This window comes from Trichoplusia ni, chromosome 10, assembly GCF_003590095.1.
Source record: "Trichoplusia ni isolate ovarian cell line Hi5 chromosome 10, tn1, whole genome shotgun sequence".
Classification (NCBI taxonomy): Eukaryota; Metazoa; Arthropoda; class Insecta; order Lepidoptera; family Noctuidae; genus Trichoplusia; species Trichoplusia ni.
Genome location: NC_039487.1, coordinates 13232485 through 13250058, shown reverse-complemented (window position 1 = coordinate 13250058; position 17574 = coordinate 13232485). Strand labels below are relative to the sequence as shown.

General features: G+C 35.7%; 1 protein-coding gene across 1 annotated transcript in view; it reads right to left on the bottom strand.

Moving 5' to 3' along the window:
* Positions 1–17485, bottom strand: part of LOC113497893 (protein boule) — a 33805-nt gene extending 16320 nt beyond the window's left edge. Inside the window, exon 1 of the mRNA XM_026877686.1 lies at positions 16525–17485. Within this exon, the coding sequence (XP_026733487.1) occupies positions 16525–16896 (372 nt within the window). The 5' untranslated portion in view covers positions 16897–17485. The remainder of the gene's footprint in view (positions 1–16524) is intronic.
* Between the last annotated feature and the right edge of the window lie 89 nt (positions 17486–17574).

Here is a 17574-nt window from a genome sequence, read left to right as displayed (position 1 = left end):
TGTATTGTAACACTTACTTTTAGCAGACTTAATGCCTGTACAGCTTGCTGTAATTTCCTGATTATGATAACTGTCGTATAACCATTGTTACTTGATACATTAAGAGAGTAGTGAACGCCTTCGCCGTGGTCATATGCTTCGGACACAATAAAACATAGCACGCGAGGTACGCGTTAGTCGTACGTTCTAGCGCCCTACTGGCGCCCACTCGTGAAAAATCAAATGTAGTGACTTAAATTATGTAGGAAAATTAAATCACTATTGATTGATCTAATTTGTCAACAAACAAACTTGAGATTCTAAAGAGGATTTTTGTGAAAGTTATGGTTTCGTAGCCGCTGCACAGCAAAAGACGAGATTTAATAACTTAATCCTAAGTTTACCGTGAGATCTTCTCCAAGAGAGTTAATTAAAATGTTAACTTAAATCACACTAATATTCACTTTAATGTTATACATACAAAATATGTGAGTGTGATTATATTTGTTACATCTTCACGCCCAAACGGATAGACCGATTCCGAAGAAATTTGATATTGAGGTCGCAGACACCTCGGCTCCTATCACCTATATAATAGTCTACATTTGTCCAACTTCGCTTTAGGAGGCTTTTTGCAATTAAAAACAACATTCACACAGGTGAGCCCGCGTATAACAACTAATCTATACTCTATACTAATATATAAAGCTGAAGAGTTTGTTTGTTCGAACGCGCTAATCTCAGGAACTACTGGTTCAAATTGAAAAATTCTTGTGTTAAATAGACCATTCATCGAGGAAGGTTTTAGGCTATATACCATCACGCTGCGACTTATAGGAGCGAAGATACAATGGAAAATGTGAAAAAAACAGGGCAGGTACAAATCATAAATTATATCTTCCAACCACGCGGACGAAGTCGCGGGCAACAGCTAGTAGGTAATAATTCCATTCAAAATAAACCTTATCGAAGGAAAATGGGCATTTCCCCCTCCCCAGCCCTTTATAATACTGCAATCGTGCCTTTAATACGTCGGATTCTTTTATTTTCTCCTCTATTCAGGAAAGAATAACCTTAACGAGTCCACTATACCAGCGTTAAGCAAGCTCAATGGTATTTAAAGTCACCTCTTGAAATGTCAAACGGTAAGCAAAGGTTAGGACTGAGCGAGGCTTTATTTTTATACCTAAGTTATCTGAAATGGGAGCTAATGATGGCTCATGTCGCAGTTTAGGATGTTGATTAGAGGGAGATGCTAATATTGTGTTTTCTTGCGCGAAAAGAGAGATTAGGCATATGAGGGATAGTTAGAAAAGCTTTGATGACTAAAAAAGCAGCATAAATGCGACGGTTCTTTAATGACGTTCTCACATTTCAGCATTTTTATTTAAAGTTATGTTTTTATTTTGTTCTCATGCTTGATCTCTTTGACAGGCAAAGTAAAAATTCGTCTTAAAAACAAGGAACAGATAAAGTCCAAAAATGACACTTTCTGGAGCGCTCTGAAAGGAATATGTCATAAAATGTATCGTCTCTTCTCAGACAAATAGTAGTACGTTTTCAGTACTGTATCATGTTATAATAGACTATTCTAGCTTGTATTTTGATGGAAATTACCTAAATAAGTGAAGATATAGATTGGTATCTTTTGGCGCCTCTCTTGGGATATATGAAGATTTTCCATATTGTATTGTTGCCTGTTTGGACAAGTCAAGGTCGGACCTAGGTAGCTGATCAATCATGTATTCAAAATGGCGGATGGACATGTGTAATTGTGTAAGCATGTCGAGTAACTAATTAGTATCATGACTTGGGTTTTAGTCTTGGTGTTTTAAACTCTAATGAGATATTAATAATCTTGGGAAGTAATTTTCCCATTCCATGTTCAGTTTGGATTTTAGTACTGCCAGGTTCATCCCAATACGTGAAGTTTTTTCTACAGGGAAACTGTCTGTTTACCTGCAGTATTTTAATGAGAATATACTACTCTGTAATAACAGATAATAATATGTTAGTACCCTAAACAAGAGAAAAATATTTGTTTTATCACGATACATTCTAGCTTCCTAACTGGTTCTCAAAATTAACCCACAAAAAGAGCATCAATCAATCTGACTGATTACACAGCCTAATTCTGTAACAAAATCTAGGTTCTATCTTCTATCTATCATCTATTAAAACACGCACTTGCGAACAATCTAGAACAATCTGAGATATGTAAATCAGCTTTCTACAAACAACGCACTTGATACGACCGGAAAATAGCCATCAAAATTGATGAAACCTAAACAAAGGTATAGCAAGTCACCGTTATTATATTGGAAAAATAATTAAAGCATCGGGACACAAATGTATGTAGTGATGTATGGGAACATGCATCATACATGTCAAACGTCAGAATTCCCGGGATACGTAGAATGAACGAAGATGGATTGGAAACGATATACGTTTGTGAATCATTCAAGTTTGCTGGAGAATGGTAATGAATGAATGAAATGACATCTTGGGACTGGGTTGTTGTTAGAAGTATTTGTTAAATGGAATCGATGGTCCAATATGAAAGGTTTTATTTCATCTTAATCAATTCTTGTAGCAATTAGGCAAATGCAAAGAGTTTGGTGTAGATATTTTTGACTTAAATAACGATGTAGTGTTTCTGCTGTTTTTATTGTCATATTTCATAAAGCATTCGTGTAATTTTTGAAAAATACAGGTGTTAAAATTCGGTAAGTGGAATGAAAAACATTTTATACACAGTGTTTTAATTACAAAATTGGTCTCATAGTTCCTGTTCTGGTATGAGCGAATGCTAAAATTCGTTCATCGAAACGCCAGTGTTTTAAATAAAAGATATTGGATTCGAAAAAGGCAAAATGTTTCCATTGTTGATAAGGTTTAACCAAAATATCCGATGCATATTTTGGTTAAACCTAATAATATTATTCGTTGATTGGAATAAAACTGAATTCTTAAAATAGTTTGTTTATCGGTAGCGTGTTATCTTCTAGGTAATGTTGACTTTAAACAAAATTGTTGCTTGCAATACATTTTTTTGATTTGACATATGCAGGAACAAACTACAGCTATACAATAATCTTCAGCAGTAAACAAGACTTTCCGGCGCTCATAACAAATTATTTTTTTTAGCAGAATGGATAGCCGAGTGGTATACGGTATATAATTATGGTCGTCACGCAAAACATACGATGTGTCGCGGGTTTGATCTCCGCGTATTACAAGTATTCCTGTGGTCCACGAATGTAGTGTGAAATCCTACACAATAATTAAATTTCTTAATAATCGATTTGTATAATTTGTCGAAAGTCCCATGATTTCTTTATCTATATTTCCTTCTTTACGCTGTTACCTAATTTGTTGTTCATGTCTCTTAAGTCGTAAACTGAACGCTGATAAGAAGGGTCTCCGCCACATAATTCCGTTTTATTAGGGTTCCGCAGTAAAATAACGGACTTCCTTAGTCGTCCGTCTGTCAGTCTGTGATATTAATATGGTTTTGGCTGTTTGGGAAATTGGGGATAAGGAATTAGTGCCGAGAGAATGTGCCCTATATTTAAACGATGAATTACAATTAGTGATTAGATAGAGATAAAGGTAAGACCACACAGGGCACTGTTGGGCAGGTATAGAATTATATCGCGACTTGAGATCCCTCACCGCCTGTGTAAATCGCTTTATTCTCATAAGCTCTGGGTAACTAACAAGAGGTCTGATTCAAGTAGTATACCTATTACTGGTCCAAAGAGGAGAGGGGGTAAGGCTAAGTAGGCCTCTTAGCTCTAAGTCTAATACCTCTGAATTTAAGTCTTATAAATCTTATAGTATTCATAGCTGTTTGTTACTCCACATAAATAGATAAATAAATAAATTGCCATAATTAAGTAGAATTGACATCAAAGATCGACCTTTTTGTAGTCAACTCAGACTTAAAACCTGTCACGAATTAAAAAAAAAACGAAATTCTTAGCTGCTACTATGCAGACTGCATTTGATCAAAAACGTTTCATCACTCCCTACAGACCACCAGCAAAAAGCTAAAGGTTTCTTCGAGTTATATGACCTCACAGACAGTTACAGGTTAACATTTTAATATATTAGGTAGGTAATATATGTATATTATGCAGCCCTAAGCTCAGCACTCCGTACCACGTAACTCAGGTAACGGTCTCTTACCTGCCGGGGCATTTTTTACCCCTCCAATAAAACAAATCTGTGATTTCATTGAACTAAGCTGGTTTACCGAACCTTTATATCTGGGTTGTAAGGTGGGGTCTTACTGCTAGCGAGGATTGACTGAATAAGTACATGCTTGTTGGTTTTTTTTTTGTTTAGCTTAGAAATTATTTTTTATTTATTTATTTACTAGCTGTTGCCCGCGACTTCGTCTGCGTGATTTTCAAGATGTGAAAACAATGAAGTTTAATAATAATGATCATCGCAAAAATGTAACGCAATATTGAAAAACATATATTTTTTTCATTTTAGGCTTTGCTTTTTTATTTCTAAATTTGTATGAATCTAGAGCCCCAAATACTATTTAATATCAGATGTTTGAATCAAACACGTTTCATCGTTCACGATACTATCCTGTCGTCAAATATTTTACAGCGTTTTTAATGATTTTTTCTTATTTGTCAAAAAGAGGACTTTATAACTTTGCTTTCGAAAGTATTGAGCAATTTTAATTTAGTTTGTTTTGTTTTAAAAGTGAATTATATGCGAGTTTTCTCAGACATGTTTGAAATTGAGGGTGTAAGTAGGAAAGAATAACAGAAATAGAATATTGAAGACTTAATCAAGCGAGTTCTTAGTTTCGTTCGATGATAACATGGTGGTAGAAAAATGGATTTGGAACTCAGATTGTCAAGCTGGATTATAAATCAGTCTTAGCGCTTCTGCTAAAAATTTGTTACTTTCGAGGAATTTCCATTTCTTAATTTTATCTTATTTACCCAACAGCTGTAGAAGGGTGGGTTATGATTTTCGAGCACGTCTGTACTTTGGCCCGCCCTACACCTCAAATGGCTGGACGGATTATGACAGTTGAGGCATCGTTCAATTTTTATGTTCTGTACCCAAAGAGGTAAACCGGAATCATATTACTGAGGCCCCGTTGTCTATTCGTCTGTCACTTGGCTGCATCTCAGGAACAGTGATACTCAGACAGTTGTAATTTTTACACACGATGTTTTCTGACGATATAAAGGAGAAGTCTAATTATTTTTGTGGACGGAACTGGTGAAGTGAAACACTTTATGTTTAACAGTCCGTTTAATATTAAAACTGATCTTCCAAACAAACATGAGGATTATTTACAAAATAGAAAAGTTGTTATCTTGGCCCCCTGGTGTTCTGATTATGACTTGCCCTTAAATAAGATGATAAATAAATAGCGTGATTATAAAAAAATATCAGTCACGCATTTTTTGAAATTGACAGGGACAACATTCTGAAGAATAGGAGAAAGAAAAATATGAACATAAAAGTGACTTCATGCATGAGTTCCATTTACTGTACCGATTTACGAAGAGAAATTACGTACTTTATTCGTTAACCTACCTGACGATCATTGAAGTGCATTACCGACATCCCGAATTAAAATAAAGAACTATACGGAAAAAAGAGGGTTAGCAGTTTATGCAAGTATAATTTTCCTAGCCTTTCTAGATATTGAGAGGTTGTTGTCTTTCGAACGATCTGTAAAAAGGAGTTTCATAAATTATATAAAAAAATATTGGAATTGCTAAACACTAACCAAGCTTCAACTTTTCAGCTTATTTAGCCCCTCACTTGTCTGGTTTATTCCATGAGGTTGGTGATGAAGTTACGCTGACCGCACGAAGACCGCCGATACCGACAGCCAAAAGTATTTTCCAGACAGTGTATGACGGATAGGAATGAATATTTGGAAGAACCATGTGTACGGCCTCTATAATGGCGGATATAGTAAACTGACAAACTCCGCAAGACATTGAAAAAACCCAGATACCTATCAGTAGAAATTGTTGATGTCCGTGTGTTTTTGATATAATTATCGAAATTCAATAGATACATATGTCAAAAACCGTCTAGCGTACCGTCTTATTCAATGATAGCTTTAGTCTTATAGATCTATATCTTTCATATTCCATATGCAAATTTTTCATTTTGTGGGTTTTTTATCCCGAATACTTTTGGCCCATGTAATGTTGCAAACTTAAGAAAAACATGATTTCATTTTTTGAAATGCAATGAGTTCCTATTTTTGTTGCTAGTTGTTACAGATGAACCGAGGTAATAACTATGTTGTTAATTAATTTATGGTTATGCACAGGTATAGATGAGATCAATGTGACCTACATGCGACTTTGGGTTGAGTGTGAATACGAATGTTTTGATCTTGAAGTAGCATCGCCAACATCACTGAGTTAAACGTATAGGTAAAAGTATAAGTTAAAAGTATACCTATCGTAAATAAATACAAAATCAGTATGACAGCATTTCACGTTTGAACTTGAGTAATTTTAGTACATCAATAAAAATAAAAATAATTTAAGTTCCAATGTTTCAAGAATAAAAAAAGTATGAATAGTTTATGTTTCTTTTATTTTACTTGTGATTTAGTCGCGCTAGGCCTATAATAGACTTGAAAGAGAATAAAATGACTAATTTTTTGAAAATGATTAATTTTCGAAAATTATATTATTGCTCTGCCAAAAGTCTTACGATAAATAGCGGGATGTTTTTTTGGGTAAATTGATGACCGTACTACTCACTACCAAATCGGTTGAAAATACACCTCATAATTATACTACACAATGTTACGGGTGGGACCAAAAATTAAAAACTTTACTGTTCATGCCCCCCGCATAGTAGCGTTATGGTTTTTATATATATGTTGAATCAAGCGTTCGACAATGTTCATGCCAAATTTGAATGAAATCTATTCAGTAGTTTATGAGATAATATGATATTTATTGGTAGATATAAAAGGCTCCTGCTCACCCCCTGTAAGGAAAAGCGAGATAATAAGTAAAAAGTATGTTGACCGGACCTCTTGTTGATATTCTCTGAAAATTTGAATCAAATCTATCCAGTACTTTCCGAGATCTTTCCGGACATACATACAGACAAACAGACAAACAGACAAAAATTCTAAAAATCATATTTTCGGCTTCGGAATCATTCGTAGACCACCCAGCAATTATTCTTTAAAAAAAATATTCAATGTACAGTTTTCACTTTTCTACAATTTTATTATATGTATAGATATAGGTTTACCAACAGCTTCTGTGTACAGTAATGCTTATGTATATTGATAATTATGTCTAAGGCTTACACAGTCGCCAATTACTGGTTAACCAGCATTCACAAAAAAAGTGATAAGTGCTAAAAAGAATCTGATTGATTTTTTCGAGAATATTGGACATTAAAAGGCTCAAAGCTAAACATTAATCAGATTTTTTAGCTATTACTCTCCGGTATGTCTACCATTATTAAAAGTTCATCTCAAAAGGTAAGTTTTTCATTCATCCAAACCAACCATTGCACTGGCATTCACATCATCACCATTCGAGTTTACTTCTCATTGTAATCACGCCTACTTTAAGACGTGGTCTTGCTTGAAAGTGAACGAAACCACAACAGTCCCCGCTGGTAATAATACCCCACCCTTACCCCGCTATATTATTAACCTGTCGCACGCAACCGGTAACAAATGGATTTCATTTTGGACAATATCTGAAAACAAATCTACGATTATAAGTGTTTCGCTAAAATATTATTTTGGATTTATATTTTTATTGATAAATTAGTGTTCGCCAGCGTTTGTTGTGGTTATTTAAATTGATGAGGTAAATAAATAACTCGAGTTTCATTGACTAGGTGTGTTATATGATGGGGATAAATGATCCTTGGGGGATTCTGACCTACATTTTGGAGATTAATGAATGAATTTATATTAGACTATCATTTCAAGCTTCTTACGTCTGTGAAGAATTACTTTGGTTTTGTAGCTATGTATGTAATATTGTGTAATGGTAATCGAAATTGGCATGATTAATGAGTGGTGTTACTTTTTTATATCAAATGATTCAGCGGGAGTAAGTGGTACAGAAACGTGTTGACGCGTGACGAGATGACAAACATATGACCAATAAAGGGCTTCAAACAGAGTTGGGAGCAGCCAGCCGCAGCACACCCCATTAGCATGGAGGTGACGATCAGGAAAGTCCTCAAGAAAGAGAAAATGAGTAGAACGGACGGACGTCTCTGGAGAAAATGGATAAAGAGAAAAAGAAGAAAGGGAAAAACCATCCGAGGAAGGTATGATAGGATTGAGTTTAATTAAGAAAACACTAATTACCTATAATCACTGAGTGATCAATTTTAAGTTAACTACTTTTATCAAAAAACCAAAACTAGGGTGGAAATTACAGGCTAACGTTAAAAAAACCCCAATAAAATTATAGAACCATAAACAAAACACTTTCCTTGTAACAGTTCCACCAAATCGAGTCTGTATAACAGCAAAAATCTCAGCCAAAATTTGAATCACCCAAAAAATCTCGAAAAATCGATAGCTAAATAAATACACGATGGCTACAGAACGGCCATTGTTCCTCACTGTAGACATTCCTCTTGTGCTTCAGTTTTCAAGTACTCTTATAACGCCTCGACGTCGAGACTCACTCACCGCTCTCGAAGGCATTTTTATATCCCCTTTGACAGTTTCAAGTATTTTTGTAAAGTGTAAAGTTTCTTGGGATTTTGTATCGAGATGGAAAGATTGTAGATTGGGGTGATGGTGTTTGATTGATGGTGGTGAGTGTTTGCTAATGGTTTTGATGTTGTTTAGCTATGTTTCTGATGTATATTACTTGTAATAGTCGCTTTTCTATGAAGGATCTGTGTTAGTATCCATAGACCGTATATTCAGTCTGCCCGTGACCATGATACCTGCAAAGGTGTCGAAACGTCGGGAACCAAAATCTAAAATTAAACCGCGATGAAATCAGTAAAAGTAGTTTTATTTCAATGTCTAACATTCGCGTAAACCTAAGAAACCACTTAGTAACCATTATCAACATCGCTTTCATGGTCATCCCTTACTGAAAATGATTTTTTTTTTTTCAAAATACTGCTTCAAAACAGAAAGTCTGAAGCTTGCATGTGCCATTTTCATGGGCTCCGCCAGTTACCAACGGATTCGAATCGAAGTATTTGTTAAATCATACGTTGATCATGTTTCTCGACCAAAACATATTGCCACTTTCTTGGGCTGTTGCCCATTTTAAAATAAACGTAAAGGTATAGTTTCCCAATTAACGAAAGAGCTATATCGCGTGTCCGATTTATATTCAGTTAAATATTCAACCCGAAGACAGAGAAGAAAGATTTTTTTACCCTTTGATCAGAAAAGGACGCAAGATTAATCAAGGGTACATTTTAACATATAATACAAGTACCGACATCCCCATTCATCCGAAAGGTTAGCGGTGCTTCTGAAAAAACCTCAATTCGTAAAAAAAGTTCTGTACTTTTTTAATATGACGTCACCGCTTGACAATGACGTGGGTTGGGTTGCTACCTGTCTGCTACCAAGAGTACTAAGTAATCTCCCCTTTTTTTGGGTAAAAATATCTTTGACGTGTCCACATAGCCTATTTTCCCTTCGGTAGAGAAAAAAAGAGTTGAGTATTTAGGTATGGAAGATTTGGTTAAATATTTTGTATGGTTGTTTTTGATGTTCAGAAAAGATGTCAAAAATGAAAAATAGAACAGTAGTAAAGTGGAAAAGGATAGACTACGTTGCCGAAACACTATCAGTGATTTCTATATTGCAGAAAAAAAGGGACATTGGTATTACAAAATAGCAAAAAGCCCTAACATATTTTGGACTAACACTAAAAAACAGAGTATTCAGAACACAAATGTAATTTTCGAGTTGCTTTTCATTTAGTAATGAATCCCACAGAGAAATAGGCTATCAATGATGATTCAAACCGACACTATTTACAAGTTTTGGCACGATTCGATACAATCTATTATTGCGTACACCCTAATTAACTAATTGCCAACAATAATCTCCTAATAGTTCGGCCTAGAGGTTTTGTCTTCGAACTGAAGGGAGATGAAAAAGTTCAGAACAGTATTGTTGCTTGGGATTAGTAACTAGGTATTTAGGTAGGTAGTGTAGTAACTAAAGAAGAAGTAGTGTATATGCATAATAAGCAGTTAAATGTAAGTCGAACTCGCGGCACTAAGGGACCTGTCCAAACAGGGCAAAAAGAAAAATATGTATGGATGGCAAATACATTCGACGACCTCCGTGGTCGAGTGGCGTACGCACCGGTTTCAAGGTGTCGCTAGCTCTGAGGTCCCGGGTTCGATCCCCGGTCGGGTCAATATAAAAATTCACATTTATACATTGTCTCGGGTCTGGGTGTTTGTGGCTTCGTTGTATCTGAATTCCATAACACAAGTGCTTTAGCAACTTACTTTGGGTTCAGAACAATGTATGTGATGTTGTCCGCATTTATTTATTTATGCCTGGATTATTTTTGTCTCCTGACGTATTTCATAATTAAGATTTCATCGATACTATAATGATATCAGTCTCTAAGCAGACTGAGAGGAATAAAGAAATTAAAAAAATCCTGAAAACAAAATACTCTTTTAAAAACTGGAATATTTGCTCAAAAGCAGAAAATCTTTACAAAAACCATTGAAGAACCTCAATGCAGTATCCTACCAACTCCTGTGGGTGTAATATCGTAATACGCTTGATAATAACCGTACATTATACGTAAAGTGACCGAGATCGAAAATTGGAGTGGAAATCATTGACCCGATCTCTCAAATTGGATGCAGATATGAACCGTTCAGAAATAATGTTGTAATCATTGTATTATGTACATGTTAATAACACTGATTAACATTGTAAGCTGGTTTATATGGCTGTTATAATATAAACGGGAGATAGGAGATATCGTTTATATAAGAATTGGAACTCGGTTAACTGGTAATGATTATATGTGATTTGTATGTCTCAAATGTTTCTTTTTTAATTAAAGAGTAAGGTAATAAGTTAAAGATAAGATGAAAAGAAGAAACGAATCCTTAAATTTTCTATCGGAAAAGTGAGAAGTAAGTAACAGTAAATAGCATTAGTCAGTGGGTCCTGTTGTATTTTTTTAGGCATGGTATTTGGCTAGCGGTATTTTTAGTTGGACCCAAGCATAAAAGTGAGAACCGCTAAGTTTTGGACGTAATCATAATAGATTTTGTAAATCTTAACAAACATATGTGACATTCCTCATCTAAACGTAGCCATAACCGGTACAATATAACATAATATATCTAAATATAATAATAATATTATATTAATGTTACACCCAAAAGGTTTCCCCGACAAGGTGAGTCCGCAGTCAAAAACCTCATTTCGAAAAGCCCCAAATACATTAAACGGCTTATAACGAAACGTTGCAACTTCAGGATGAGGTTTCGTATAAACGAATGGTTTTTAGGATAATTATTTTCGAAGTGTTGGGTTCGAGTGCTGAGTCGGGAATTTAACAGAAATTGAAACTTATGCGAAGTTGTCGATGGTGGAAATAGACCATTTTTTTATTGTGCACCGTAATTATGCGTCGTTAACATTTTTATGAGACCTCGGGGTAATTTACGGCCATAATGAAGAATATTGCCTATTGTTTGGTAAGTAATTTATATTAAATATTACGTATTGTAAGTAAAACCCATTAAACCGCTTTTTCTTGTTGATAGAGCAAGATAAAGAAGACGGTCTAAACTTAGTCCTTCAATTGACAGTGACAATGCTTTACGATTTTGATTATTATCAATGTAGGTTAAGGTCTAATTTCCCGAAACTCATGCTTACTACCAAAAGATAAGGCAATGCATGTAAAACCAAATTCTTTTAAGAATGTCATTTTGTGTCCCAAGAAGACATTTATTATGTAAACTGGCACGGAGACCCGCCAGAAGCCTGGCAACACTGGCAACTCTGGCAAGTCTCCGACACTGAATGGCAAATAATCTGGCAACGTAGGTAAGTAAGATTTTATAATAAAAACAAATCTGTTTACTTCGTGGTATTAAAGATTAGTTTTTAAACTTCTTAACTTTGTAGCTCGGTGTGAGCAATCCGAGTGGTTGAAAAGTCCAGTGCCGTATCATCCATAAGGCACTTTAGGCCAGTGCCTAGGAGCCCACTATGACCAGGGGCCCACCATTACGACTAGGGGCCCAGCACTCCCGATGAAATAAAAAAACATATGAAACCACGGTAGAAACCCACATTATTGACACTATGCATCTAAAAAAAGCTCGATACATTTTTACTAGATTAAAATAACTTGAACCAAGGGGGCCCCCACTCCTCTGTTGCCTCGGGGCCCCTGGGTCGCTAGATCCGGCCCTGGAGAAGTCTGATACCAGGTTGTAAATCAACCATACTAAAAGAAGGTCAGTTTATATTTGATGTAATTTTTTTGGGAAGATAATTAATTTGTATAAGTAAATAAATTATTCTCCTAAAAAAGTATTTAGAATGTAGTGACTATTCCGAAAAACGAAGTGATATTTTCCTATTTCAAAATCGGTCCAAATGAGAGAGTATCAGGATTGACCGATTAGTTTCAGGTCGCGAGTCGAACTGTTTGGTACAAGTTCGACTCGCGACCGTGGTAAGTGACCCCGAAAGTAAGCCATAACATCATTTAAGAATGATTCAGCCACAAGAAAATTACTATAAAAAATACCTAATATACCCATAGGAGAATACAGCATAATTCCTTCTTTCAAAGCTTTGAAAAGAAAACATTTGTTCGCCAGGTATTGTACCAACATTAATATCAGTGCCTTAGAATTTCCCCGTACCAAGGGAAATCGGTCAGAGTGGAAAATAACAATGGATGCTTTCCTATTACACGGGAATTGCTTCTTCGATGAGCTGAGCAAGTGTACCTTATCGGGAGTTTATTATCTACTAGCTTTTGCCCGTGGCTTAGCTAACATGGAGTTTCAAATAAAAATGAATCTGAAATAATGCAGACATTCGGTTACAAGATTTCTGCGGATTTCAAGAATCCATCATTTCTTGCTTTAAAAGGTAAAGTTAAGGTTAGGTACAAAATCAGGATTTGGAAATTCTTGCTTCAGAAAAAACCTAATAATCCGATGTCATTTTCCAAAAGTTTCCTATTACAGTGATTATTGCGGTCAGAAAAGAAGCTTTGGCCTTACCGCCACATCTTAAAGTAGTAGTTTTGCAGGTGTGTAACAGAGATGACGCTCTATACAATGTATAGCGCTGTCACGCTTCCACATACAATTACTTGACATGGTGGTGGACCCTCTGAACTACGTTTGCTGGGTTAGCTAGTATTTCTATAATCATAAAATTTTTGCGAATCTATTTCTATGAAAAAGAAAAAATATAGATTTATAGGTACAAGGAAAGTATTCTTGTCAGTAATTGGTAAATGGACGCAGTAACAACGGGATCAGCGATGCGCTTGTCTTTTGTTTCTTGATATGAAGAACAATATTTGCCGCTGCTTAAATGTATAAATATCCTTGGAATTGAATGAGATAGGCAGAAGAGGCTAGGTTAGCAAAAGAAGGTTGGATGAGAGCACTTTTTTTAGAACCTATAAATTTAAATAGAACCTACCTAATTGAATATTATTTCCTATTTCTTTTTGAGGAGAAAGTACTATCAAAGATATATTTAAAAATATATCCATACCTTCTCAAAATACGACATGGACAAGAGACTGGCTATCAGGAGTCCGCCTAAAATATAAGTATTAAAAATGTACAATTTTCATAACATAAACTCTTTATGTATTTGGTTTTCCGGTGTTGTGTTAGTGCCAGCTTTGTTTTAAGGTCATGCGAAAGGATAAGGTCACAGTATTGTGTGCTTAATATAATTCCGAAATTTATGGACAACACCACATATTATATTATTGTCAAACTAGTTATATTGCAGTTTTATTCCTATTCTGAACAATATAATACCAGATATGTATTTGAGCCAAAATTTAAGCTCTATGACACAGAAAAAAATAATACTGTTAAATGTATTTATTTTAATACCTACACAAAGGGGACAAAAATGTTTCTTTTAAAATGAAGTCTTCCGTAACAATTATTAAGCGAGTACACCAAGTTCATAATTCATTTGTATAAAAAAGACTATTTCACATTATCAGAAATCAACTGGAAAAGGAATTCATCACTATCAATAATATTAAATGTTGCCGATCCTTCATCAGCCTTATCACCAGTCACCATGTTAGCAAAAATATTTACAAAAACCCGATTCGTCAGAGTTCGCTATGTTTTGCTTAGTGCGCAGCCCATAACTACACTATCAGTACGTCAGATCGTAAACCCGGTTTGATTGATCGAAATCAAGATATTTTTTATGCCTACCTTCAATCTACATCTATGCAAATATTGTAAAGTTCGCTTGGACCTTTGTGGTTAGACCTCGCCCTACTTTGGAGCTTAAGGACTGGACATCTTTGAAAAGCTTGTTTGTATGCTCAAAAGGCTGTATGGTTCAATTGAGATTGATAGGGTTTTATTGAATTTGACGCAATCAATCACCTCAGCCATTGCGGCCCACCACTGGGCATAGGCCTTCTTCAAGAAGTGCCATAATGCCCGGTATGCCACCTTCTGCACCTAGTTCAACCCAGCTAGCTACCTTTTAAGCCTATCTAAACTTCATCAGAGGGATCATTGAGAGGAGACCGCGTATCGGTTAACGCAATATAGGAATACTACCACTAGCCCAACGAAACACAGCCTTTTTTGCTTTTAGCTAAAAGTTATAACAAGTGGATGAGAACCTTAAAAAACAGTCAAGATCTTTCACAGGCCTCAATTATTAATTCACGCATTTTTATTATAATTATGGCTTAAAACAAAAGACGAATGAATACAAGATATAAAAAAACTCCTGATAGATACCCGATCACTTCTACATTCTAATTATCTGGTTTTAATTTTTAATCGCCTTTAATTAGCTGTATTTGTTGAAGGCTTCGCGTACGCTACACAGGATAACTTTTTCCGTGGTTTGATTTAAACATAAACTCATTAGCAAAGCCTGCTGTAATCTGCTTAGGAGTCATTAATAACATGTTAGTGCCTTATTTATGAATGCATGTGATTGCCTTCTGGTACTAAGTAGTTAAGTTAATGGCTAATGCAAACGGAATGTTTTCTGTAAGTACAGGCTGTCCAAGTTTGGGCTATACACAGTCTAGGCTATTGATCGCGAAGTCTAAAATTGAACAGACACTGTGAACTCCGGATTGCAGTATATTATTTTGGTTCGGACAAAATTAGATTGTGTCGAACCCGAAGTCGATTATTAAACCAAAATGTTTGGACCATGTTGAGTCTGTTAATTGTGGAGCAAACTAGGAATCGATATTTCCGATTCTGTTTTGAGAATGGTAGATAACTTTTGTATTGTAACAAAAAATCAGAAAGACTTAACTGTCTAGAACATGAAATAAAATAAAATCCAATAACTATTCATTGTGGTAAAGGTGAACGATAAAGACAAAACCACAAAAGATTTATTTAAACTCGAACATGAAGAACGAGCGTAGTTTTCCAATTGAAAACAAAAGAATCTAAAAGCAAACTCAATTCCGGGAGACAAAAGCGACAAATTATAACAATACCGTTATTTTAGCAACGCCCAAAATATTGTATGGATCGCCTACTTCCCAAAGATACCACGTGGTTTAAAAATAAACCTAACAAGACTTAAGACACGTGCAGTTATAAGATGTTGCCTCAACACGGTACTAAACTCGTCACATAAATCTGCCGTATCTGATAATGTATCCTTGAGCCATTGTGTTCTAATTCTCGGCAAGTAATCTGTCATTCAAACGTCATTTTACCTCTTATCGATGTGTTTCTTTAGATAATGTATTATCGTATGTATTTATGATCTATATGAAGTTCAATGCCAGTATATTAATGTGTTTTTGCAATGTATCCAGTTAGCAACACCTGACCTAGGTACGAGTAGGTACTTACGGCGAAAATTTTCTCCTAATGTATTGAGCGAAAATTTTGGGTATATACTTCCAAGCGACGGAAAATTCATTTGGATACGCCTCTAAATTTAAATTACTTTAATAAGTCATTGAAAACAAGAACATATCGAAAATTATTACATTTAAGTATCGTCGACGCAGCCAAAACAAAGGACATCGCCCAGCCAAAAATATTTTCGTTTCATGTAAATTAACCTACCTGAAATATTTGAAGCAGCTCGTTAAATACAGAAAGAGATAATAAATATCGAGCTGTCCCAACATATTCTGAACTTTATTGTCCTCGGTCCGATGGCTCGGAACAATGAACGCAAACAATTTTAATCCCCTCTTTCATCCCCATTAAGACACACCGACCACATCATGAATTAAAACTTCCAGTATTTTAATCAAACATTTTCATAGACGCGTATTTTAATAAAGGACAAACCTGTTTGACGATCAGCCTCGCGACCCTGGGGCTGGCGAATGTGACGAATCCATAGCACTTGGAGACTCCGGCTCTGTCGTAGATGACCCTGGCGGCGGTGACTGTCGCGAAGCCAGAGAAGAACTTCCACAGGTCCTCATCAGTCGTGGTCAGGGAAAACCCGCCCACGAAGATCCTATTGTGTATGACGGTCCCGAACTTGGGTGCGTCTGAGGGCGGCAGGGTGTCGTCCGTGTCATCCTCGGGCGAGTTCAGCAGCGCCTTCAGCTTCTCGTGGGGATCGGCCGTCTTTCTGTTATTCGCAGCGCTTTCTTCAACCATATGAGCGCAACTCGCAGACTCACTCCTTATATACCTTTTAACACTTTCCATTTTGTTACTAACACTTTTAAACACTAATATAACATGTTCCCTTGTTTACTAAACTAAAATCTCTAGCGGCAACTAAAAGGGCACTGGTATTTCACACGAAAAACAACGGATTGTCTGTAGCGCGAGGTTTTATCGATTACCGTGGCACTTACGTCCTATGGGAGGTAGATTTTGTGAGTTGCGCGTTACGAACCACGACGTGACAGACAAACGGACGGTATTCGAGTGATGTTTAAAAAAAACGAGATAACAGTGTGTGATTTGAGAATTTTTTAGATACGCACTATAAATAGTGCTTGAGCTATTGTCGACCGCTATTTTTACTAGGCGAGGGAACTAGGTCAGCGGTTGACACCTAGCGGATGGATATTCCTAATGGTTCTTATCTAAGTTAGGTTTAGTTTGGCCGTTATAAGTATAGGTGGCGCAGCTACTATTGACATTACTGCCACATTATCAATTATCTGAAGCGAAATAAATTCACTGTTATGATAAGAAACTTTGTTGAATTCTTAAAACTATTGTAAATTTTTAAAAGTATGTTATTTAAAGTGTTTTCAATCCTAAACTCTCAATAACATTTTATTGTCAGTACTAAAACGATGATCTATTTAATTAATTGACGTCAATTACTCATTAATTGCACATTTAGCTGGAGTTAAGGCAATAATAAAACGT